Source organism: Myotis nattereri, assembly GCF_964212035.1.
Source record: "Myotis nattereri genome assembly, chromosome: 2".
NCBI classification, from domain to species: Eukaryota; Metazoa; Chordata; class Mammalia; order Chiroptera; family Vespertilionidae; genus Myotis; species Myotis nattereri.
Window position 1 is genome coordinate 90,240,925 of NC_138076.1, and position 25,762 is coordinate 90,266,686.

A 25,762-nucleotide genomic window follows, 5' to 3' on the forward strand; every position below is an offset into this window, starting at 1 on the left:
CTGCTGCCCTTCTAGCTCCTGCCGGAACCTCCCAGGCTGCACTCCAGTGGGGACAGGAGGGCAGGCACGGAGAGGCAGGCACCCCTGCCCCAGAGCCTGGAGGCTGAGGCTGCCTGCGGAAGTCCTAGGCCGATGAGGAAAGGGCGAGGGAAATGCACAGAAGCACAAAAAGAAAGGCTGAGACCTCCACTCTGGGTTCCACACACTAGGTTGTGCCATTTCTCTTTGGAGGTACTAGTACCTGGCCAAGGGGATCAGGCGGGGGCGGGGGGGGGAGGGGGGGCGCTGGTGTCAGCCCAGAGGAAGGGGTGACTATTATAAGCCGTGCCTGGGGGCTACCTACTTCCCAGTTTGCACAGAGACACTGTTTGCGTCTGAGAGAGGCGACCTCTCCCTCTCTGCCCCCGCCCCCCTCCCCTGTTTCTCAGGGTCCATACTGAGATCTTCAGTTGAGGCACCATTACAAGTTTTCTACTTGGTTATTTTTCTTTTCTTTGGTTTTTCCAGCTCAGAACTGAAAGGAGGCTAGATTCTACTGACCCAGACCTAGAATCCCGTTTTTCAAACTGGAAAGTTTAGGAACCCCTGCAGTGGGAATGGGAGAAAGTAGTGTCAGGTTTGAGCGAGGCACGCCTTCTGAGCAAGGTTCTTTCTGGTCCTGGTGCTAAAGCCTTCAGCTCTGTCTTCTTCTCTCCCACGAGGAGGGGGCAAAACACCCCACCCCCTTCACTTTGTCTGCTTCTGATAACCAAGAAAAAATAGAAAACATGGTTCTTTATCCCCCTCTAGCAACCCTTTGTATTGTGGGGAGGATATGGAGGAGGAAGAAGATGAGGTTGGTGGGCAAGGCCCCTAGAGCCTAGAAATCCGGAGACCAAAAGCTCGCATAGCAGTCAGGGCGGCTCCTGACTTTCATTAGCCAGCTATTTCTAGTTTTTAGTTTAGATTTATCTCAGTGTCTCCATCAGTAAAATGTGGCCCAAACCAATAGCAGCTCACAGGGCCACTAAAGTGAACTGGTATAAGAATAAAAGCTCTGTGAAAACAATTTTAAAATTCCTTCAAATACCCATCTGTTTGTTGTCCCAAAGACACATCCTGCATACATTAACTATGTAAATGAGAAACCAGTGGATTTAGAAATTGTTCTTTGCAGGACCCTGGAGCAGCTAAAGATTAGTTTCTGTCCAAATAAATCCATGTTGTTCTCCAGTTTGGTTCAGCAGTTCATGATGGTCTGCCTCGTGCTACTGGGTTTCCCTTCCTGTCAGCGTGTCCCAGCATTAACCTGGATCCTTGTTAAGGGGCCCTGACCACCTGGGGTGGATGGGATCCACCTTGCAGCTGAAGGAGACCCCCTTGTTGAATTGCATGTGCTGCTTTTTTTGAGCACAATGAGCCAAACAGTGATCTCCGGTCCAGCTTAGCACTAGGTGGTTTAAACCCAAACTCATTCTTTTGCCATTCCTGGAGCTGGGTGAGTCACGGATTTTGTCCTTCTTCCCAGTTTTGGAAGCCAGCAGAAAATGAGGAAGGGGAAAGGTTCCAGTGTGTGAGGAAAGCCTGTTCCTGAGCCCCCGAGGCTGAGGAGCAGAGGAAGGCTCTGGAACCCTCCCAGCCGCAGGAGAGGCTCATGGGAAAAGCTCATTTCTAGGACAGGGAAGAACCTTGAAAACAAATTTGTGAGAGACCCTTAGACTGTCTACCAGCTTGGCTCAAGGAATGGCATAACATCCAGGATGCTAGGGAAGAGCGTTCAAGGCAAAATGGCTGCATTGATTCTCTGGAGCTGTTACCGAATGGAAGGTAACAGCTTGGTTGTGGTGAGGGATGATACCCACGCTGACCCTGCAACCCGAAGGACCACGCTAAACATGTCTGACATGGTCAGTGGGAAAATATTCACACCCATAATGAGGCTTCTCTTCTTGGCTTACCTTTGTGATCAAGCAGAGTTTGAGGTCTCCCCATGATCTCATCCTCTGAGGCATTCAAGTTCTGGATCAGAAAGTATGTGGTCATTTTCCCTTTTCCTTTCACTTGGATTTCACCTCTCTTAATTATTTCAAACCCTTGGTTTTCCAGGGCTCTGCACAGAGGGAAAATAAATGCACCAGATATCAAAGATCACAGGTCTGTAACGGGAGAGTTGGCTGCAATGGGACGGATAATGAGAGAGGAGATGTCTGAGGCTCAGGCACAGTGGAAGCGTGCCTGACACATCAGTAGGGCCTGCTAAAGGTGGCAAAGAGGCAAGAGGCAGGAGGAGGGAGGCATGAGCTCAGACACCTGAACAGGGTGCCAAAGGGAGAGGGAGAGCACAGGAGTCCCACCAAAACGCTGTGACCTGATCACCACCTCTCCTCCCTCTAGCACCCGGCTCAGACCCGCAGCCCTCACACCTCTACAGCCACATCCCAATGCCTGTGTGTGCACCATCTCTGCATGGTTCTGAAACAAGGGGCTCCAAGGAGATCAGCCCTCTTCTCTCCACCTTCTCCAAGTCCCCGATATACCCCCAAGGTGTCATCATGCTCATCCTAACTACCGAAGCTACTCCTTGATTTCTGACTGCCAAGGAAGAGGATAAAAAGAGGACCATGAAAAGAGACAGAGTTATGGAAAAACTATAAAATGTTTATTTATTAACTGGCCGTTGAGAGATGTTGGAGGAGAACCACAGAACAGTGCGAACTAGAAATGTTTCCAATTCATGGTCAGTTGCCTCAGCCAGGTCTCAGCACTCATCAACCTTCCCTTGTCCTGGACCAGTTTCATGGAGGTTTCAGACATTCACCACACTCCTCAATTTCCCTCATTTGGCACCTTCTCTCCTCACTCTCAACCAGCTGACTGTGCCTCCTAACTTGTGATCTGATTAATCTATGAAATTTTAATCATTATAGGTGAGACCCAGCAACTGCTCATCTCGTTGACCACATCCACCCTTTCCCCCAATCTCAGAGGATGAGGTGTCTTGTTCAAGAGCACCCCATCCATGCTTCCTTACCACCTCCTCAGGCCCAGGCCCCATCAGCCAACTCTCCCCTCAGCTTCAGCTCCCTCTCTATCTGCATCCTCCCCTCAGCCTGTAAGCATGTTAAGATCTCTTTCATCCTAAATAGAAACAAAAGAATTTCTCACTTGATTCTATCCTGCTTTAATCCCTCCAAAATGCTCTCTTCTTTTTATCCTTCAACCCATAATCCAGTGTCTACCCCCACAAGTCTACCACAACTTCTGAAAATGCCCCCCAAAACCTCTGGTGAATATTTTTCAGTCCTGTTACTATATTTGTCATGTTTGTTCAATTTCTCCCCCATAAAAATATCCACAAGGGCACTTCTCTCCCTGAACTTCCATGCCTGGTTCTTTTCTGTTTCTTCCACCTCATACCCGGCCTCCTCTTTCTCTACCTGCTGCTGTTCTTTTCACACTGCATCCTTCCCCCGGTGATCTTACCAACTTTCATGGCTTAATTACTACCTATGTGTTGCTTACTCCAAGTCTGGACGCCCAACCAACAACTCCACTTAAGATATTATTCATCCATTTCATTGCACCTTTACCTAGATGTTCCACAATTCCTTTGAATTCAACACTCCCAAACCTGAATTCGCCATCTGCCGTGATGACCGGGACTCCCTCTTACCTGTCCTATTTCATGTGATGAGGTTCAGGCCCTAGTCCCCCAAGGTGGAGACCCGGGAGACATTTGAGGCATCTCCCTCTTTCTCATTCCCCATTTTTAGTAATTACCAAGTTTAGCTGATTTTACCTTGCCCTAAATTCCCACTGCCAATGTCTGATTCAAATCAAACTCCTAACGGCTCTTCTCTTTCCCGTTTCTTGATGCTCATATCTGTGTTACTTGGTTTTGAGCGGAGAGCTCACACAGGACCCTGGCCTGGCCACTGTGCTCTCACCCTCCTTGGGGGCTCTTCCTCGCCTACTGCGTGAGCCCCAGCCCCTCAGTAAGCTAATTGTTTATAAGTCTCTGTACTGATTCTACCTCAGTGTTTATCCTGCTTGTTTTTCACTCCCAATACCCCAATTTGAGCTAAATCCTACTCTGGAACTCCTTGCTCAAGATTCCACTCAGGAATATCCTCCTCCACAAAGAATTTCTGTATTGGGTTGGGCATTCTTGCCCCATCACACACACTGTAATCCCTCCAGGCCTGATCCCCTGGGTTGTATCCAGGCTCTTCTCCTTCCTAGCCTACCTGTGATCTAAGGCAACTAGTTACTAACCTTTTAGTGCCTGATTTTTTCCATCTGTAGATAATAATAATAATAGTATATTTTCATAGAATTATTGTAACAATAAATGAACTAACATATGTAAAAAAACTTGGGACAGCCGAAACAGGTTTGGCTCAGTGGATAGAGCGTCGGCTTGCGGACTGAAAGGTCCCAGGTTCGATTCCAGTCAAGGGCATGTACCTGGGTTGCAGGCACATCCCCAGTAGGAGATGTGCAGGAGACAGCTGATCGATGTTTCTCTCTCATCGATGTTTCTAACTCTCTATCCCTCTCCCTTCCTCTCTGTAAAAAATCAATAAAATATATTAAAAAAAAAAAAAACTTGGGACAGAATGTGACCTCTTGTAAGTTCTCAAAAAACCATAAGTATCATTTTATGTATAACTTTATCATTTATCACACTTTTAAAATAATGATCTGTGAATATTTCTTTCTTCTTCCACTAGACCAGTGGTTCTCAACCTTCCTAATGCCGCAACTCTTTAATACAGCTCCTCATGTTGTGGTGACCCCCAACCATAAAATTATTTTCATTGCTACTTCACAACTGTAATTTTGTTACTGTGATGAATCATAATGTAAATATCTGATATGCAGGATGTATTTTCATTGTTACAAATTGAACATAATTAAAGCATAGTGGTTAATCACAAAAACAATATGTAATTATATATGTGTTTTCCGATGGTCTTAGGCGACCCCTGTGAAAAGGTCGTTCGACCCCCAAAGGGGTCGCGACCCACAGGTTGAGAACCACTGCACTAGACTGAGGGTCAGCAAACTTTTTTTGTAAAAGAACAGATAGCAGCCCAGCCCATATGTCTCAGTGGTTGAGAGTCAACCCATGAATCAACGTTCAATTCCGGTCATCGTTCAATTCCCATCAAGGCACATGCCCTGGTTGCTGGCTCCATCTCCAGTAAAGGGCATGAAGGAGGCAGCTGATCGATGATTCTTTCTCATCATTGATATGTCTAACTCTCCCTCTCCCTTCCTCTCTCTGAAGTCAATAAAAAGGTATTTTAAACAAAAAAAACAAACAAATAAACAGATAGTAAATATTTTTGGCTTTGTGGGTCATCCAGTCTTTCATAACTTCTCAACTCTACTGTTGTAACATGAAAACAGCCATAAACAGTGTGTAAATAAGAGCATGGCTGTGTTCTAGTAATACTTTATTTATGAAAATAAACATAAAGTGGCAGACTGAATTTGGCCTCCGGGCTATTTTTTTTGGTAATATTAAATATACATTTAGATTTTATGCTCCCTGAGAGCAAAACTATCTTATAGCAGAGGCTCAACAATATCTATTGTCTGACACAATGTCTTCTGTAAGCTAGTGTGGAGTGGAAGGAAAAACACAAGTTTCCTCCACTACCCAATCTCCTGGCTGCTAGGCCCTCTGTAAGTTCTGGAAGGAGAAGGGACAAAGGAGAGCATGAGTGAGTGAGTGGTTACCTGTAGGCTGTGGGGCTGAGGTGCACTTTGTCGGGAAGCCCATGACTTTCCATCCTAGAAGCTGTGTTCACAGTGTCACCAAACAAGCAGTACCGTGGCATCTTGTCCCCCACGACACCTGCTAAGACCGGTCCAGTATGAATCCCTACTCTGATCTGTAAAGAGAGAACCTCACTGAAAAGAGACCATCAAATATTCTTGCTCTTATTTTTAAACTGTGGAATAATTTACATAAAATAAAAGATCTTAAGTGTTTCAACAAATGTGTTTATCCTATAGCCACCATCCAAAATAAATTATAGATTAGCTAATATAGATCTCATAAAATATGTTGGGCTCCTTCCAGTTCAGTTCTATCCTCTCAGCAGAGGCAATCACCTTCTTATTTCTTTGACCATAAATTAATTTGCCTGTTCTAGAACTTCACGTAAATGGTATTATATAGTACAAGAGGCCTGGTGTGTGAATTCGTGCACCAGTGGGGTCCCTCAGCCTGGTGTGTGGGATCGGGCCGAATCCGACTGTCCAACATCCCCCAACAGGTCCCAGATTGAGAGAGGGCACAGGCCAGGCAGAGGGACTTCACCGGTGCATGATTGTGGCCGGGGAGTGATGTGGGAAGTTGGCCAGCAGGGAGGGACCGCAGGAGGGCTGCAGGGCATGTCTGACCCATCTCGCTCAGTCCTGATTGGCCGGACCCCAGCAGCAACCTAACCTACTGGTTGGAGCGTCTGCCTCTTGGTGGTCAGTGCACGTCATAGCGACTGGTCAACCAGTCGACTGTCTGCCCCCTGGTGGTCAGTGCATGTCATAGTGAGCTGTTGAGCAGCCTTAGCATATCATTAGCATATTGCGCTTTGATTGGTTGAATGGCCAACCAGTCAACCGGACACTTAGCATATAGGCTTTTATTTTGTAGGATATCCTGTTTTGAATCAGACTTCATTTATGCAATATAATGTCTTTGAGATCCACCATACTGTTGTATGTACCGGTTGTTCATTCCTTTTTTGCTCAATACTATTCTAATGTAAGCATATATCACAATTTATTTATTCAGTGTCCTATTCCCAAACATAAACATTAGGTTATTTCCAGTTTGAAGCAGTTAGGGACATTCTTGTACTGATCCTTTTATGGACATACATTTTCATTTTTCTCAGGTAAAGACCCAGAAGTGGAATTTCTGGGTTACAAGGTAGATGTATATTTAATGTTTCCAAAGGGAAAAAAAAGAAAAGTGAAGGAAACTTTGCCCAACAAGTCTCCAAAGTTGAAACCATTCTACATTCCTATGAGCAATGTGACAATTCCAGTTGTTCTCAGTCTCACCACCATTTGGTCTTATAGTGGGTATGAAATGATATCTCATTGTGGTTTTAATTTGCATTTCCCTGATGGCTAATGATGCTAAACACATTTTCATGTATGTATTGTCCATTCATATATCTTTTGTGAAAAGTCTTTTTAAGATTTTTGTTCATTTAAAAAAATTTAGTTGTTTATCTTTTATTATTTATATAGAGGCATTCTATATATATTTAGATATGTAATATGTACATTATAAATATTTGTTCCATTTTGTGATTTTGTATATTTAATTTCTTTAATATACAGAAATGTAAAAATTCTAAGAACATATTGGTTCGCTAGGGCTGCCATAACCAAATACCACAAACTGAGTGGCTTGAACAACAGAAATTTACTTTCTCACAGTTCTAGAGGCTGGAAGTCCAGGATCAAGATGTCAGCAGGTTTGGTTTCTCTGCAGCCTTTCTCCTTGGCTGGCAGGTGGCCACTGCTTACTGTATCCTTGCATGGTTTTCTCCCTCTCTGCATGTATCTGTGGCATCTGTTCATGTATCCAAATTTTCTCTTTCTATCAAGACACCAGTATGACTGGATTAAAACACACCTTAACTGCCTCATCTCAATTTAATCATCTCTGTAAAGGCCCTGCCTCCAAATAATGATCTGTGAATATTTCTTTCTTCTTCCACTATCCTTCCTTATCCCTAGCCTTAGGCTGAATAACCCTATGTACTTGGTTACATGTAAATATGTAAATTTCAGGGGGGGGGCACAATTGGCCCATAACATTGAAGTTTATCTTTTTTTCTTTTACTGTTAGTGCTTTTTTGTGTCCTATCTAAGAAATAAATGCTTACCCCAAAGACATGAAGCTATTCTCCTATATTTGCTTTGAAGAAGCTTTATGGTTCTACAATTTATGTTAGGTCTGTAATACATATTAAATTAATTATATATATATAAAGTGAGGGAGGTTTGAGGTACATTTTTCTTTATTAAATTATTAAATTGTAACAGAAACATTTCTCAAGAAGGGCTCCTTCCCACACTGAATTGATTTGATGTCCTGGTCAAAAATTAATTGACCTTAAATATGTACTCTATACTGCTAGGCACTCTATACTACTCCAATGATTTATTTTTTAATCCTTCTGCCAATTCTACCCTGTCACTATTACTCTAGAATAAGTCTTGAGATTCAGTATTCTACATCTTCCAATTTTATTCTTTTCTAAGATTTAAGACTAGATTTAAGACTAGTTTGTTTTTATTTAATTTCTAACTTTTGTTCTTAGAATATAAAAATTCAAATATTTTTTGTGTATAGTCCTTGTATACTGAGACCTTGACAGACTTACTAATTAGATCTTGTAATTTACTATAGCTTGTTAAGGTTTATTAGATGCACCATTATTTGGGCTGTGAATAATGATCATTCTACTTCTCTCTTTCCAGTTTTTATGTCTTATATTTATTTTTTTTGCCTTAATGCACTGGTAGGATTTTTTATATACAGTGGGGCCTTGACTTACGAGTGTCCCAACTAACGAGTTTTTCGAGATACGAGCCGTCTCTCGGACGATTTTTTGCTTTGAGTTGCGAGCTAAAATTCGGGTTACGAGCCAGCTTCAGATACCCCACCGCTAGTTGGCGCAGCAAATATCACAGTGAATGCCACAACATCAGCCCAGCATCACGTGTCATTGGAATGGTAAAAATTGATTTGACATACGAGTAATTTGAGTTACGAGCTCCGTCACGGAACGAATTAAACTCATAAGTCAAGGCCCCACTGTATGTGACTATATATTATATGTATTGTATTTATCCTGTTGTAGTTTGCTAAGCTCTTAGAAATGTGGGGTAATATCTTTCATAAATATTGAAAAATTTCAACCATTGTTTCTTCAAATATTTCTTCTGAGCCATTCTCATTCATTCTATTTTCCTTCTAGGACTCCAGTTCCACATATGGTGGTCCGTTTCATATTGTCCTACAGATGTAGGATGCTCTTTTTTTTTTTTTTTTTTTTTTTTTACAATTTTCTTCTTTGTGTTTCAGTTTGGATAATTTTTATTGCTCTGTTTTTATTTTTATTTTTTATTATTATTATTTTTTTAATTGCTTAAAGTATTACAAAGGGTATTACATATGTGTCTTTTTTTTTCCTCCCCCGCCCTTGTATTGCTCTGTTTTTAAAATCTCTGATCCTTTCCTCTACTTTGTCTAGTCTCTTTTAACACCATAAAATGAATTCTTTACTTCTGATTTCTGGTTCTTATTTCCATGGGCAAGATAGATAGATTGATTAATAGATAGGTTCATAGAGAGATAGTAAATAGATAGATAATAGAGAGAGTAGATAAAGTGTGTGTGTGCTTCCAATCTATTCAAACTTTTTCCCCCTTTCCAATAGATCCTTTAAAATATTTATCATAGTTATTTTAAAGACTCTGTCTAGTAATTCCAATATCTAAGCCATCCCTGGACATGCTTCTATTAACTATTTCCTCTCTTGGCTATATAACACATCACCATTTATTATGTCTTCTTGCATCTCATATTTTAAATTATTTAATTATATGTCTCATATTGTGTGTGAAAGTACAATAGAGACTGAGGTAGGTAATATTTACCCATCACAAAAGTTTATAGTCATTCTTTGTCAGACTGTTAGAGTGGAGACTGAATGAACCAATCTGTATCTGAGTGGGGTCTTGGCTTTTTCCAGGTATATTGCTGGTTTTACAGAGCACTGATTTCAAATGTTACAAAGACTGTATAGGGACTTTCAGTCAGCAGAACTTGGGATCTGAACACTAGCAAAGTTCTGAGAACCTCATCAGTCCTACCATGGCTCTCCCTACCTGAGGAGATTTCTCTCTGCCTCCAGACTTCAAAGGGTCATTGTAATATATTTGTTGAACTCCAAGAGTACCTCAGAGGGATTTCTCTTAGTTCTTCTTCTCTAACACCACCCTTCCATAGGCCACTCCCTTGCATTTGGGGAAGGCCCTATATACTTCAGGAACTGAGATCTCTCTCAACTCTCCTTTCTGATCCCTCGCCTTTGGCTGAATAACCCTATGTACTTGGTGAAGGCCTATGGAAAAGAGTTGGTAGATGGGTACAGCCTCTGTGGCCAGGACATATCAAAGACAAGATTTGGGAGATTCTAACCTGTCATTTCAGCCCCAGAGTGGCCATAACATGTTCACTAAAATTTAGACTGGTTTCTCCTTACCCTCAATTCTGGTGGATTACTTCTGCCACTCTACTAGTGGTGAATGTAATTATGGGTGTCTTCTCCTTGAAAGGGCTTGACATTTTCTAGAATTTAGCTCATTTATATTTCTTTGCTCTTTTTTTGTTGTTGTTGCTGTTTTTGTTTTTTAAGTTCTAGTATGCAAATAGCTCTTGCAGCTTTCTACATCTTAACCAGTTTTACTTTTCTTTTTGTTTTCATTATAGATTTTCTCCTGAAATATGATTATAAATTCCTCTAGGAAAAGGAGCCTTTAATATATTTCTCTGAATCCTTCAAAGCACCTAGTAATATTGTCTCATGCATTGTACGACCTCTGCAAAAGTATACTAAAGTCTATATTAATTAAATAATATATCTCAAAGAGTACTAATTTTAAAACTGTAGAAATGAAATATGAAATAAACTGAATATGACAACAAAAGAAGCTAAAGGTGGATTGTAACTGGATGCCAAGATTGATTCTAAATTATTCATGTGGTTATGGTAACAATGCAGTCTTACCCTATCAGCAAGTGATTGAAAAGACCAAAAGCCTTTCATTTAGAAGCCAGATGTTGACCATGAATATTGAGAAGAAATTTAGTCAGAATAGTAGGCCAGAGTATGCTAACTGGTCAACTTAAGACTCTGGCTTCTACTAAAAGACTATAAAGGAAAGCCAAAAACATAAAAATAAAAACCACCCCACAAACAACAACAAAAACAGCAAATAAAGGAAAGATAAAATAATAAAATCATTACATAAAGGATGACATACATTTTAGAAACAGCACATTGAGTAATAGTTTTTGAGAATTTGAATAAAATTGTCTTTGTTTCATTATCTTGTAAAAAAAAGAAAAGAAATGCAGCACAATTATATTAAGAGAGAAAATGTTTCTAGTCCTTTTCCTACTGCCTTAAATAAACCCACATGACATGCTGTTCTGATGGATACTTAAAATGCTCCTAATTATGTCCCTATTCTTATCTTAGAAATGACAATACCTTTTTCTGTTTTTTTGTTTTTCTTGGTAAACCCACCATGAGAGTTTCCAGTAATTTACTGTTTAATTTCATTCTTACCGTTGTAGCATGATTTATACCTCTGCTGCTATGCTTCTTTCACACACACACACACATACACACACACACACACACTATTTACACAGTAGTATATTTTCAATCATTTTTTTCTTTGATAGCTTCCATTAGTCCTTTAAACATATCTCTTATCTCTACTCCCCTCATTCCCGTTCATCTTAATTGGTTATTTCTTATATTGGAGGTTTTATTTAACAGGTTTATCTGTGTGCATACATCAGGCCAAGTATTGTAGACATAATGTTCTTGCAATTACCTAAAGCCAACTTTTACTCAGAAGACTACAGTGGACACAATGACCAGTATCTGCAGCATTTCTCAGCTTCGAAATTAGTGTGGTGAGGGTGAGTAGAACACATTTTCAGAGTCTCCTGCATAAGGGTTTATTCCATCCTACAATTGGCTTTATTTCTGTTTAGTTGGCTACTTGAAGATCTGACTGATTAGAACAGGGAAGTGCTTACATTTTAAAAGGCAGAAACACTGTTCTAAGCCATCTCAGGACAGTTACGATCTGCTGAGCAGACAGAAGGGGACACTTACTTTTCATTTCCTAAATTGCCCAACTTTTATAGAGTGAACTAGCTGCACAAGTAGCTTCCTGTGAGAAAGGAGAGCAGATGTCTCCCTAATGGCCATGTGGTGGAAGGAAAGCTATTGTGAATATCTTATGGCACCATGGTGTCTGGCCTGCTGGCGGGAGACAGTTTCACACCTCAGCCTGGGTTCTGAACCTGTCAAACAGCAAGAGGGATTCACAATTTTCTAAGCAGGAAAAGTTGGCTAGTGAGTGAACCTGACCACTTGTTGAAATGTGTGAACAAAAAGGTGGAATTATAAATGAGCTGGCTTCCAATAAAGTAAATGACGAGGCGTGCTCAGCACTGTCCTAAATTATGGGCATAGAAACTTGCAGTGAATCATGTGAAAATCCTGAGCTCCAAAGGCTCTTCTGAAATTTGAGAGAAGTTGGAATGATAATATCCTGACTAATATCTCTATTACTTAGTAACATATGCAAGAGAAGAGCTGGGAGAAATCATTCACTTGAATTACTGTAACATACCCAGGAATCATTTAAGCAGACAAATAAGAAGAATTCTACTTTTTTGTGTGAGATGGTTGGTATTAAGCAATCATCCACTTGCTCTCTACCTGGATGGAGTCCCCAGTAACAGGATTCATCACTTCTTTTGCAGAGATTCTCATTCCCAAAGCAAAATTAGCCACTCTTTGAGCATGGCTTCCAATAGGTACTGGAACACCCCCAACCACCATATAAGCATCTCCTATTGTTTCCACCTGTAAGGAAAAGAGGGTATTCAGAGGTTTTCCTAGATGCACCAAATATATCATTAGATATTCTTGTCATTTTTCACATGTTGGTAGAAGGACCATATCGGGGTGGTAATTATTTGCTAGGGCTATGAGGAGTGTGAAGAAGGAGGTGGGAAGAAAAATGACTCAGAAAACAACCAAGAGAAAGCCAAAAGCCTCTCTGCTTCTGGTAGAAACAAATCACAGGGACGATGAAGCTGCTGGGGTAGGTGTAAGATGCCGTGTATTCAATATGCATTATTTGGGTTTAGATTTGATGCTAAATTTAAGGAGTAGGAGGACACCTCTCTGGGAAAACAGTGTGCCCACCCCCACCCACCCCCCAAGCATCTTAGTATTGGGTATTATGAGGGGTTCCTAAGAAACTAAAATTTATAAAATACTTCCAATTCCCTTTGAGCTCTTCCTCCTCACCCTGCTCTCATCCACACCAAGCACCAGACCAGTAAAGAGAAAGGCCAGCAACTGAGGACCTGCCTGCCCGAGAGCACAGACAAACACCCCGCAGGACACAGACACTTACTTTGTAGACTTCGTGGACACTAGTTAATCTGTCAAACTTGGAGTACATTGAATTCAGCATATTCACTATTTGGATAGGTTCACAGGCAGCACAGATGTTCGTAAATGTCACCACATCGCTAAAGAGGATTGTGCAGGTTTTAAATTCTCCTGCAACAGAAACCAGGTATTAGTAATAGCCAAGGATATGGAATAATAATTCTATGAATTCTAAATTCAAGTGCCCCTTGTGAACCAAATCTGACTATGTCTTGAGGAAAATGAGCCAGATGCCACTGACCATTCACCATTGACCCAGCTGACATTTACTGAGTGCCCGCTATGAGCTAGTCATCATGCTGGGAAAATCATATAACATGATGCAGGCACAGACCCTGCTTTTAAGAAGCTCCCAGTCTAGAGAGGGAGACAAAAGAGTAAACAGATACTCAATAAGATGTGCCAAGTGCTGGGGATGTCAGAAATGGGTTGAGTGGGCCCTGACATAAGAGAAGCTCCAGGTCCAAGGCAGAGCCTGAGCTACAGGAGACCAGAGTCAGGGCTGGTAGAGACTGGTCACCATGAAGGACAGTAGTGAAGCTCCCATACCCTCACCATGTCCTTAACTCATCTGGCTGTTTTGACTCCTTTGCCATGCTTGCTAATTACATATAGCAGCCAGATGCTCTGTTTAAATCACATCCCTGATTCTTCTGCCTCAAATTTTCCATGACTTCCACACTCTTAAACTAAAACACAACATCCTTACCATGGCCGAAAAGGGGACCTGCTCTTCCCCACCACCTCTCGGGCTTCTTGTCTCCATCCCTCCCTCCAGCTCACTCCAGCCCAGCTGGCCTGCTTGGGGTTTCTCCAGCATAGCAAGTGCCTCCTGCTTGGGCCCTTGCCCCTGCTGTTTCCTCTGCCTGACACACTCTTTTCTCAAATATCCACAGGGCTCTGTCTTACCATTTCAAATGGAACCACCTCAGTGAGAACTTTCCCGACAACCCTATCAAAAATAACAGTTCCTAGATCTGTGTCCTCTTAGTCTGAATGCTGCCTTCCACCCCATAAGACTTATATAGCACGATATATATATTAAAGAAACATGCTAATTAACCAGGATGCCTTAACGGGTCAACCAGACAGGAGGAGGTTGCGCCTGCAGTGTCAGGGGCAGGGTGGCAGGGTCCTCCATGTGCCTGCGCTGGGGGAGGGCCTGATCAGCAGCAGCCCTGGCTGCTTCAAGGGCTGAAGAGGAAGGCAGGGTCAGACTGGCAACTCGAGGGTGGGCGGCGCCATGTGATTTCAAATCGTGCGCTGGCCTCCTAGTTTTAAGACTAGAGGCCTGGTGCATGAAAATTCATGCACTGGAGGGGCGTCTCTCAGCCCGGCCTGCCCCCTCTCATAGTCCAGGAGTCCTCAGGGGTTGGAGGCGACCGGACAATCAGTGGAAGGTGACACCCCATCACACCTCTGCTGTTGCCACTGCCGGCAGCGCAAGCCTCAGCCAGCCCTGGTTACCTGAGCCTCGGGCGGCCCTGGGTGGCTGGGCAGCTGACATCCAAGGCTTGCCATCACCTCGGGCCGTCCCTGGGTGGCTGGGGGGCTGAGGAGACTGGAGGACTCTGAAGGCATTGCTGCGCGCCTGCTGCCCTGGCGGGGCTGAGGGGACTGGGCACTGCCATCTTGTGGCTGTGGGTGCCACCACCTTTGAGGGCATGGCAGTCAATTAGCATATTCTCTCCTTATTGGCTATGGGCGCCACCATCTTTGCAATGGCGTGAGGGTCAATTAGCATATTCCCTCTTTATTAGATAAGATTGTTTATTAGGGTATTGCCTATCTCCTCCATTGAAACAAGCTTCATGAGGTGAGAAACTGTTTTGAACTCTGCTGTAACTCCGGCACCTGGATCAGGGCCTGGCACATAGTAGATGCTCAATACGTATGTGTTGAATGACTATATGGATATCTCTTTGACCAGAGCTGGATGCCTTCTGTATTATTTGTACCTATGGTAATAATCTCCCATTCATCTAACTTTCTATTCCCTGTGGCTTCTGGCCTACCATTCTCTCTATAGTCTTCTTACTTTTATCATCTCCTTTTTTTTACTGGCTTTCTCCCCTATTTACATAATAGGTGTCCCCTAAAGTTCATTACACACTGTCTTCTCTTTTCACCTCATGCCCCCTAGGTGACCTTCTCCATCATTCATAGGGTCTATGATGAACTACCATCCACCTTGGGATAACTCCCAGATCTTTGTCCTAGAACGTACGTTGAGCTCTCCCTACAATTCCTGACCACCTGTTGGTTATGTTATAGAGAGCATCCCATGGGCATTTCATACTGAACAGCTCTAAAACTGGCCGGGCTTTGCTGCCCTCAAGACTACTCTTTCTGTGAGCAAGATATTGAAAACCTATTTGAAGAAATAATGACAGAAAACTTCACCTACCTGGTAAAAGAAATAGACTTATAAGTCCAGGAAGCACAGAGAACCCCAAACAAAAGGAATCCAAAGAGGACCACAACAAGACACATCATCATTAAAATGCCAAGAGCAAAAGACAAAGAGAGACTCTTAAAAGCAGCAAGAGAAAGAAAGTCAGTTACATACAAGGGAGTACCCATACGACTATCAGCTGATTTCTCAACAGAAACTATGCAGACCAGAAGGAAGTGGCAAGAAATATTCAAAGTGATGAATACCAAGAACCTACAACCAAGATTACTTTATCCAGCAAAGCTATCATTCAGAATTGAAGGTCAGATAAAGAGCTTCACAGATAGGAAAAAGCTAAAGGAGTTCATCACCACCAAACTAGTATTATATGAAATACTGAAAGGTATCCTTTAAGAAGAGGAAGAAGAAGAAAAAAGTAAAGATACAAATTATGAACAACAAATATGCATCTATCAACAAGTGAATCTAAAAATCAAGGGAATACATAATCTGATGAACAGAATGAACTGGTGATTATAATAGAATCAGGGACATAGAAAGGGAGTGGACTGACTATTCTCGGTGGGAAAGGGGTGAGGGGGATGCGGGAAGAGACTGGACAAAAATCGAGCACCTATGGATGAGGACAGTGGGTGGGGAGTAAGGGCGGAGGGTGCGGTGGGAGGAAAAAGAGGAACAAATGTAATAATCTGAACAATAAAGATTTAATTTAAAAAAAAGACTACTCTCTCTGTTCTGGGGGAAAAAGAGGAACAAATGTAATAATCTGAACAATAAAGATTTAATTAAAAAAAAGAGACTACTCTCTCTGTTCTGTCTTATGATAAAGTATCACTTCTTTCCCTGCTATAACCCTTACACTCATCACTGACTCCTATCTTTTCCCTTCCCCATCTTATCAGTTATGAAATCCTCCTGATTCCTACTCATGCTGTCTTAATTCAGGCCTTTCTCATCACTGAAATGCACTTTTATGGGCTCTCAGTGTGCCTCCCTCACATGTGTTCTCTGCACTGTTACCAAAATTATATTATATTTAAAAAGCTAATCATATCACTTCCATTATAGGAAAAATACTTTATTGAATTCCCACATTTAAAATATAAAACAATTTTCTTTCCCATAGTAATCCAGATTCATCACTCTATCACCTAAGCCTCATCCCATCTGCCAGCCTCATAAGGCACCACTTTGCCATGTACCCCCATGTTCTAAGGACAATACCTACAGTATTTATTTTTACATGACCTTACCTTTCCTCTTACCATCTCACTCTCGCAAATGCCTCCTCCTTTTTTGCTGATATTCAGCCTCATGACCCAACTCAAGTGCCACACACTTTATATAAGCCTTCACAACACCACCTATTTGTTCTTAATTTCCCTGTTATCTGTGTTTCCACAGCACCTTATGTGGTAGAAAGAGCATGAATTTTTGAATTTGATAAACTTATTGGTTTACTCATAAGCTGGGGTGAATGTAAATTAGCTCAGCTGTACAGTATGGATAAATAACACCCCCCCTCCTGGAAATATTCAGAAAATTAAATGAAATAGCAAACATAAAATAACAGATTCTGGCACAATTCTTGCTCCTAAATGAATGTTCATTTCCTTTCCTTTGACCATACCATGCCCTCCCCCACTAATTTATTCCATGTATATCTCTCAAACCCACAAAACTATGAACTATTTCGTGTTCCTAGGACCTGGAATAGCACCCTGGCACTAAGTAAGTTCACCTTGCATGTATGGTGAATGAACACATGCCCACTACAACTGGAAAGTTCAGAGTGAACATAAGATCCTTCCTTCCAGAAATAGCTTGCTCTCCCAGAAGGTCCCCAACAGGCACTCCTTGATTTAATGCTTAGGTGTCTAATTTCCAATCATAGTGAAGAACTCTATTCATGGCCACTGAGCAAAGGCCAGTCTTCGGATGCAGCTTTAAATTTCTGGGGAACACTATATATGCTGGTGTAGCTGACAGGCATTTTTATTTAATCCCTATTTCACTTCTGTATTACTTTGATTATTGTCAAAAGTAGACAGGAGAAAACGGAGGATATATAACCCAAGATCACATTGCTCAGAAGCTATGGAGCCAGAATTCAAGTCCAGATCTGCCTGGTTTCAGATCCTATCCCCTTAACCAGTAAGGCACACTGCCTCACACTCGGAGGTCCTGTGACAGGAAGGGAGGGCCTTACCTGCATCCACCTTTTTGCCTTCCTTCAGCTGGTTGGCCACATGCTCGGGTAGCATGGCATAAAGCAAGGTCTCTGTTTTTTTCTTTTCTATGGCCAAGTGTTTAGAGAGGACCCGCAGCTCTTCCTTCTTCCTCTCCAACTGGGTGGACAGCTCCATCTCAGCCAGTCGCTGCTGGTTCAGCAGGATGAGATCCCTGGTGGTGTCGTGGGGGGCGAGGTCGGAAAGATGCATCTGGCGTTCCTCCAGCTCCTGCAGGCTGCGGAGCTTCGGGGAGCACAGGTATATCATGCACCGCACGGACTCCATCCAGATCATCTGGCCTTGCCATCACGGAGAGAAAGTGACAAGAAAGCCAGTCACCAACAGGAGAGGACCTGGCTCCCAGACCATCACCACACAGTGAGCCTTCCTAGCCAGGGCACAGTCTCACTCCTTCCATTTTAGTCAAATTTCGTGAAAGTTATCTATACTTCCTGCCTCCACTTATTCATCTCCCCGTCTCTACATGGCCTCCAAACACCTGCTCCTACACACGTCTGCCAGTCTTTCCCTTCCTCAGCCAATCTGCTGTTTGCTGGTGTGCAGCAGGCCATCCTCCCTGACACTGCTTTCTCCCTGAGGTTTCCCTGCTTCTCTCAATTATTCCTTTAGGCTTGTTGTTGTTGCTCATTCGTTAAATGTTGGTGTTCCCCAGGGTTCTGTCTTGGTAGTCTTCTCTTTTAGCATTCCACAACTTCATCTATACCGTGCTGAGAGTGAGTCTGTATTTCCAGAGGAAACCTTGCTTCCCAGACTCAATATGCACATTTCTTTAAAAATATGTATGCTTATTGTTTTAGTATAAAAGTAATGTGCATCCACTGCAAAAAAGGAAAATGTGGAAGACAAAAATTTGCTTAGAATTTCACCACATAATTACTGTTAATATTTTGCAGTATGGGTCTGCTTTTATTTCTTTTATTATTATTTATTTATTTTTACTTTTATTATTATTATTTTTTTTGTTAATCCTCACCCAAGGATCTTTTTTTCCATTGATTTTTAGAGAGCGGAAGGGAGGGAGAGAGACACAGAGAGAAACATCAATATGAGAGAGACACATTGATTGATTGCCTCCCACCTGCACCCCAACCAGGGCTGGGGATTGAGCCTGCAACCCAGGTACTTGCCCTTGACCCTTCAGTTCAAGGGCTGAAGCTATAACCACTGAGCCAAACAGGCAAGGGCTCTTATTCTTTAAATTTTGATTCTTTATTGTTGAAGGTACTATAGATGTTCCCTTTTTTTCTCCCATTGACCCTCTCCAGCTCTTACCCTTCCACCCCCACAACCCCCTAACCAGGCCTTCACCACACTATTATCTGTGTCCATGGGTTATGCATATCCTATATAATAAAAGCCTAATATGCTAAGTGTCCGGTCAACCAGTTGGCCGTTCAACCAATCAATGCATAATATGCTAATGATATGTTAAGGTGGCTCAACTGCTCATTATGACATGCACTGACCACCAGGGGGCAGGCACTCTGACTGGTAGGTTAGCTTGCTGCTGGGGTCTGGCCGATCGGGACTGAGCGAGAAGGGCTGGACATGCCCTGGAGCCCTCCCCAGCTGGCCAACCTCCCGCGTCTCTCCGGACCTCAATCGTGCACTGGTGGGGTCCCTTGCCTGGCCTGAGCTCTGTTGCAATCCAGGACTCCTCAGGGGATGTCAGAGAGCTGGTTTTGGCCCAACCCCACAGGGGGAGCACTGCTCAGCCAGAAGCCAGGCTCATGGCTGTCGAGCACAGTGGCAGTGGCAGGAGCCTCCCCACCTTTGCAGCAGCACTAAGGATGTCCGACTGACGGCTTAGGCTCCCAGGGGATTGGGCCTAAGCTGTCAGTTGGATGTCCTCTGAGGGCTCCTGGACTATGAGAGGGCACAGGCCAGGTTGAGGGACCCCCCTGAGTGCTCAAATTTCATGCACTGGGCCTCTAGTATGCATATAAGTTCTTTGGTTAATCTATCCCCACCTCCCCCAACACTCACTTTCCTCTGAGATTCATCAATCTGGCCCATGCTTCTATGTCTCTGCATCTATTTTGTTCATCAGTTTATTTTGTTCATTAGATTCCACGTATGAGTGAGATCATGTGATACTTGTCTTTCTCTGACTGGCTTATTTTGTCTAGCATAATACCCTCCATGCTGTCTCAAAGGGTAAGAAATCCTTCTTTTTTATAGCTGCATAGTACTTTATGTAATATATATTTTTATAAGCCCTCCCCTGCCCCCCAAAAAAGAGTTATCTGGCATCTTCTTTTTGTAATCTGCATTTTTCATTTAAAATATATAATAGATATTCTTCCATGTTATTAAATGTAGATATGCATCTTTTTTGCTGGCTACACTTATATGACATTTAAGCAATAAGCTAGAATTGATTATATTCCATCTCGTTTACTGATCTAAACAACATTCAATGAGAAAGTAACTTAAAGTAACTCATTGTGTACAATTATGGCTATTAAGTTAAAGGATATATTTTTATACATTAAATTCCTGAAACAAAGAATATGTTCATTTTAAGGCTTTGATACATATTGCTAAATTGTCCTCTAAAGAGATTGTGACAATTTACACTCCCATTAACAGTGATTTTTAAAATACCTATTAAGTATTTATATACATAGATATCACTGAATTCACCTTTTATCCCCTCTGCCCATCTTCTCTTTCTTTATTAATTCTTTCATAACATATGCACTTAGTCCCTGCTATGAGCCAGGCACGTGGTCTTAGACATTGAGAATGTAGCAGTGACTCAAACTGATGAAAGTTTCTGCTCTCAAGGAGTTTACATCATATCTTTTCTCCGTTAATCACCTTCATCATCCAGTTACCCAAGCAAGAAAATTAATAATTATCCTAAGTACTCGTTTTCAACTCCTACACCCAGTCACCAATTTCTGCCTTAATTATGTTGTGCCTCTGTTCCCTGATCACCACCCAGTGCCACTGCCTGAGTGCACTCAGTGCTTTAAAGCTTCCCACCTGTTCTCCAGTGGCAGCCTCCACCTGGCCTCCAGTGCTCCAATTCCCTACTCTCTGGGCCATCCTTCAGACGCCTCCTGAGTGCTCATCCTAAACCTCATATCTGGACATGGCAGACACTTAAAAATATTCCCAACTGCACAATAGAGCTCAGGTCCTCATCTTGCAGCCTCATCACCCATCACTCTACTCTACAACTCATTTGGGATTCCCAGAGCACATCATTTTCCTCCCCGGTATCTCTACTGTTTATACCGAGAACACCTAACTACAAGTTTAATAAAAAGACAGCTCAAAATGTGTCCTCTCTCACACCATATATAAAAATTAACTCAGAATAGTTAATGTAAGAGGTAAAACAATAAAACTCTTAGAAGAAAGCACAGAAGACCTGAGTGACATTGGATTTGGCAGTGATTTCTTCTATGTGACACCAAAAGCACAGTCAATAAAAGAAAAAACTAGATAAGTTGGATCACATCAAAATGTAAAACATCTGAGCATCAAAGGACTCAATCAACAGAGTGAAATCCCCCCCCCCCGCCCCAATGGAAAAGAAGAAAATACTTGCAAATCATATTTCTGATATTTAGTGAACTCCTACAACTCAAGAACAGAAAGACAAAATAATTAAAAAATGAGCAAAGGATTTGAATAGACATTTCTCTAAAAATATATATACAAATGGCCAATACACACATTAAAAATGCTCAATCAGCCTCGGTGGTGTAGCTCAGTGGTTGAGCATCGACCTATGAACCAGGAGGTCACAGTTCAATTCCTGGTCAAGGCACATGCCTAGGTTGTGGACTCAATCCCCAGTATGGGGTGTGCAGGAGGCAGCTGATCAATGATTCTCTCTCATCATTGATGTTTCTATCTCTCTCTCCTTCTTTCTTCCTCTCTGAAATCAATTAAAAAATATTTTAGAACATGCTCAATCATTAGGGAAATGAAAATCAAAACCATAATGAGATACCAGTTAAAATCCATTAGAATAGCAATTATAAAAAACAAACAAACAGAAAACAAAAAAGCAGGAGATAACAAGTGGTCATGAGGATGTGGAGTAATTGGGATTCTTGTGCACTCCATATGGCAATTTAAAATGTACAGCAGTTTTGGAAAACAATATGGCAATTCCTCAATAAATTAGAAACAGAATTATCATAAGACCTAGCGATTCCACTTTTGTTTTAAAGTCTATTTTGTCTGATGTAAGTATTGCTACTTCAGCTTTCTTTTTGTTTCTATTTGCATGGAATATCTTTTTCTATTTGTTCACTCTCAGTCTGTATGTGTCTTTTGATTTGAAGTTAGTCTCTTCTAGGCAATATATAATGGGTCACTTTTCTTAATTCATTCAACCACCTTAACTATGCCATTTTATTGGAACATTTAATCCCTTTACATTTAAAGTAATTATTGACAAGCATGTGCTTATTGCCGTTTTGTTAATTGTCTTGGCTGTTTTTATAGTTCTCCTCTGCACCTTTCCCTCCCCCCTTAACCTCTTCCTTTATGTCCTTTTTGTCTGTTTATTTTCAATAGAGCCTTTTTGTTCATATCTTTTTTTTTTTTGTATATCTTTTATAAGTTGTTGGTTTGTGGCTTCCAATGAGGTTTATGTGTTCCATTCTTTACATATAGCAGTTTATTTACGTAGAGCAGTTGATACATTTTTACACCTCCTCCCTCCCATTTCATGTCATTGTTGCCATATTTTAGAACTTTTATGTTTTTTGTGTCTTTATTTACTCTAGTTTGAATTGAATTTGATACTTTCTTTAATCTTTGTAGTAGCTTTTTAAATGTCTGATTTGCTGTATTTATGTTATGCAAAATTTATCACAAAGAAACTAAAATGAAAGCAAAATGTGTGCCCTATTAACTATAGGTCAAATGATCAGGTTATTATACAAAATACAGATGTTAAATTAGTACCAATAGTACCATGTGCGCTCTAAAAATTTTGGTAACAGAGGCCACAATTTCATTTTATATAAAATAAAATATATTTTAATGTTTTATAAAACATGCCATATAATGCACATGGTACTACTGGTACTAATTTAATGTCTGTATTTTTTATAGTAGGATGATATATAGTGTCCATTTGTGTCTAAACCAGAATTGATTGAAGAAATAAAATATATTGCTTACAGATCAAGCCAAATAGAAATGTAAGAAAAGTAACTGTTCTGAATGCATTCCCTGTCCCACTTTTTATCCAACTTTTTTCAGGAAATTGGAAGGCTCTGCCTCTTTCATTTCTAACCAATCTCCCAAACAGCGGAGAGCAAGGGGGGAGGGGGGAATTACTACCTCGGAGTTTGAGTGTGGGTTGACGTTTCCATGCTTCAGGCATCATTTCTCTCCGTGCCTTCAGGACAAATTGACTGTTGATAAATTTGCAGATGCTGGAAATGTTGAAGGTAACTTGAGGATGAATGATGGAGAAATATTCATCTAATCGAATCTTCTGTGTTTGGAGTCCTGGGACATACTTCTGAATATTCACTCCCATTTGCTTGACCCTCAGCTATGCACAGAGGACAAATATAAGACTAAGGAATGGAAAGCAACCTGCACCATTAACGTTCCCTTAGAAATATCTTTCTGGCCATTCTGTGTGACTCACTGGCCGGGGAGCGGGGAGGGGGCATGGGGGGGGGGGTCAATAATGGAATAAACACCAGGGAAGTAACAAATGTTATTTTAAAACTCAAATCCGCAGCTAATCTCTGAAAGAGAAAACAATAGTATTGAAGTGCTCAAAAGCATATCTTTGACTAACGAGAAACAGAAGTTAAAGCTCTCAACTGGGCTAATAGTACTTCCCTAGCTCTGTGAGACTTCTCTCTCTTCCTCTGTTTAGAATTAATTAATAAAGAAACTAGCAAATTATATCGCATTGGACCTGATATGCAGGCTGGGTCCAGGGAACACACAGAAGGAAGGAGCAAGGTGAGCACCCTTTACATGAAATGCCCAGTGCTAGTACCAGCTGTCCAAGCATACTTAGCTTTATCACCATGGGGACTTTGGGAGGCTATAGAAATCAACCTAACCTTATGAATTAGTATCATTAAATTTTCTGTTATTCTATTCCCAAAACTTAAAGATAAATGGATTTTTAAAAGTAAATCAGAATTTAAAATATTAATAGTAGCAATAATAATATCCTCGGGACATTAGGGAAAACCGAGGAATATTGCGTTATAATTTCCTAGTTAGTTCTTATGGGGTGTTTGGTTTCCTCAATTAGATAAATTCTTTGCAAGCATAGATGATCCTCAAGTGATTAAATGCCATAGTCTCTGTAACCAGAAGTTCACTCATAAGTGGTGATTAGCATATTTATGCATTCAAATAAATAACAGAGAGAGTCACAATGGCTGATAGCATGTTAACTAATCTTTTGAGTCAAATTTACTTTGCCTAATTGGCCTTTTAATGAGTTCATAATCAATTTAGTTGACATATGTTTTATCCAAGGAAATTGAAAATGAACAAACCTTATTTGTTAATGGTCATTCTCACAACACCCACAGTGGCCAACTTATGCCACTGACCTCTTCCCACCTTCAAGTTGCAGAAAGTAAAGCCGGATTGGCACACCCACGGAGGCATAAGGTTGATGAGTGGTCACATTTAGAATTCCTCTGCCATTGCTAATGACAGCGTTCCCTTATTTCTTGGGATTGTGAATTTTAGTGTCACTTCCTTTTTCTCTAGTGGCAAACTTTCTTATGCACTCACTAGTTCAGACCTCTTAGCGCTGCTTCCTCCCATATTTACCAAGAAGATTCTGCATCTGGTTTCTGGAGGCTGCCACAATGAAAAGGAAGTCAATGGTCCTATGCAGCTAAGTCCTGGTCTCCCAAACCCTGGGCACTCTTCAAGAACTTAAAAGTCACTACAAGCCAGAATGACTATACAACATGCTCAGGTCCCCAGAGTATCCCCAATCCAAGCTCCAGAGAAAAAGGGCCCCTTACTGATTCATCAAATACGACGTGGAAAGGAAAAGCATTGCAGAATGTCTTAACTTCAATCCAGAGCTGCTCGGGATAAAGCGGCACAAAGGTGTTCAGGAGATGCCCTGGAAGGAAAAACAGAAGAGGAGTCCTGTTCACAGACCACTTGCGCCACCAACCTGGCACAGAGTGGCGCTCAGGAGAGGATCTTAAATGTTTCCCAGGCAAAGTGCAGTCCCACTCTTCTGCACGCTCCCTCCGCATCTCCAGATGGCCACGGCAATTCCTCTTCCAAATTAAAACAAACGGAAAACTTGCTACCAGGTTGAGAAGTGCCCCTGCCCCCGCCAAGTTTCTGCCTGCCGCTGAAGAGTTTCTAGGCCAATTATGTCTCGCCATGAAAACAGAGTCTGCATTGAAACAGTGACAGCCAGACAATGAGCTCACAGAGCAGAGTGTGTGTGCCGGGCCCAGCGTCAGGGACATTTGCCATGGAGCTTTTGAGACTGACAGTTTTGGGTGACACATTAAAATTTAACCAACAGCCCTATTTGGCAGAGGGTAGAGATTCTAAATGGAGCCTTATTGATATGAAAATGTCCTAGACAAAGGATGTCAATTGTGTGTTTGAGTAGCTTGCCATGGCTCGAGGGACTTAAAATGCAGCCCTTTGAGCCCTGCAGACCTTCTCCCAGATGCATGTCATCATGATCCAGGGGGACTTGATGAGGACACGCTAGCTCCCTTCTCCTGGTGGGTCAGAACCCTTATTCTGATTCAGGCATTAGGTGCTGATCCGGAGACCAGCCAGCAGAGAGACTACTGACTTCACTT

At 41.8% G+C, this 25,762-nt stretch overlaps 1 protein-coding gene across 1 annotated transcript in view; it reads right to left on the minus strand.

Moving 5' to 3' along the window:
* The window catches only part of LOC308513025 (guanylate cyclase soluble subunit beta-2-like), a 61,399-nt gene that overhangs the window by 12,227 nt on the left and 23,410 nt on the right, over window positions 1-25,762 (minus strand). Inside the window, exons 6-12 of the mRNA XM_081082812.1 lie at window positions 24,950-25,053; window positions 23,274-23,490; window positions 17,915-18,235; window positions 13,252-13,400; window positions 12,546-12,692; window positions 5,728-5,882; window positions 1,938-2,089 (exon numbers count right to left, since the gene is read on the minus strand). Of these exons, the coding sequence (XP_080938938.1) occupies window positions 1,938-2,089; window positions 5,728-5,882; window positions 12,546-12,692; window positions 13,252-13,400; window positions 17,915-18,235; window positions 23,274-23,490; window positions 24,950-25,053 (1,245 nt within the window). The remainder of the gene's footprint in view (window positions 1-1,937; window positions 2,090-5,727; window positions 5,883-12,545; window positions 12,693-13,251; window positions 13,401-17,914; window positions 18,236-23,273; window positions 23,491-24,949; window positions 25,054-25,762) is intronic.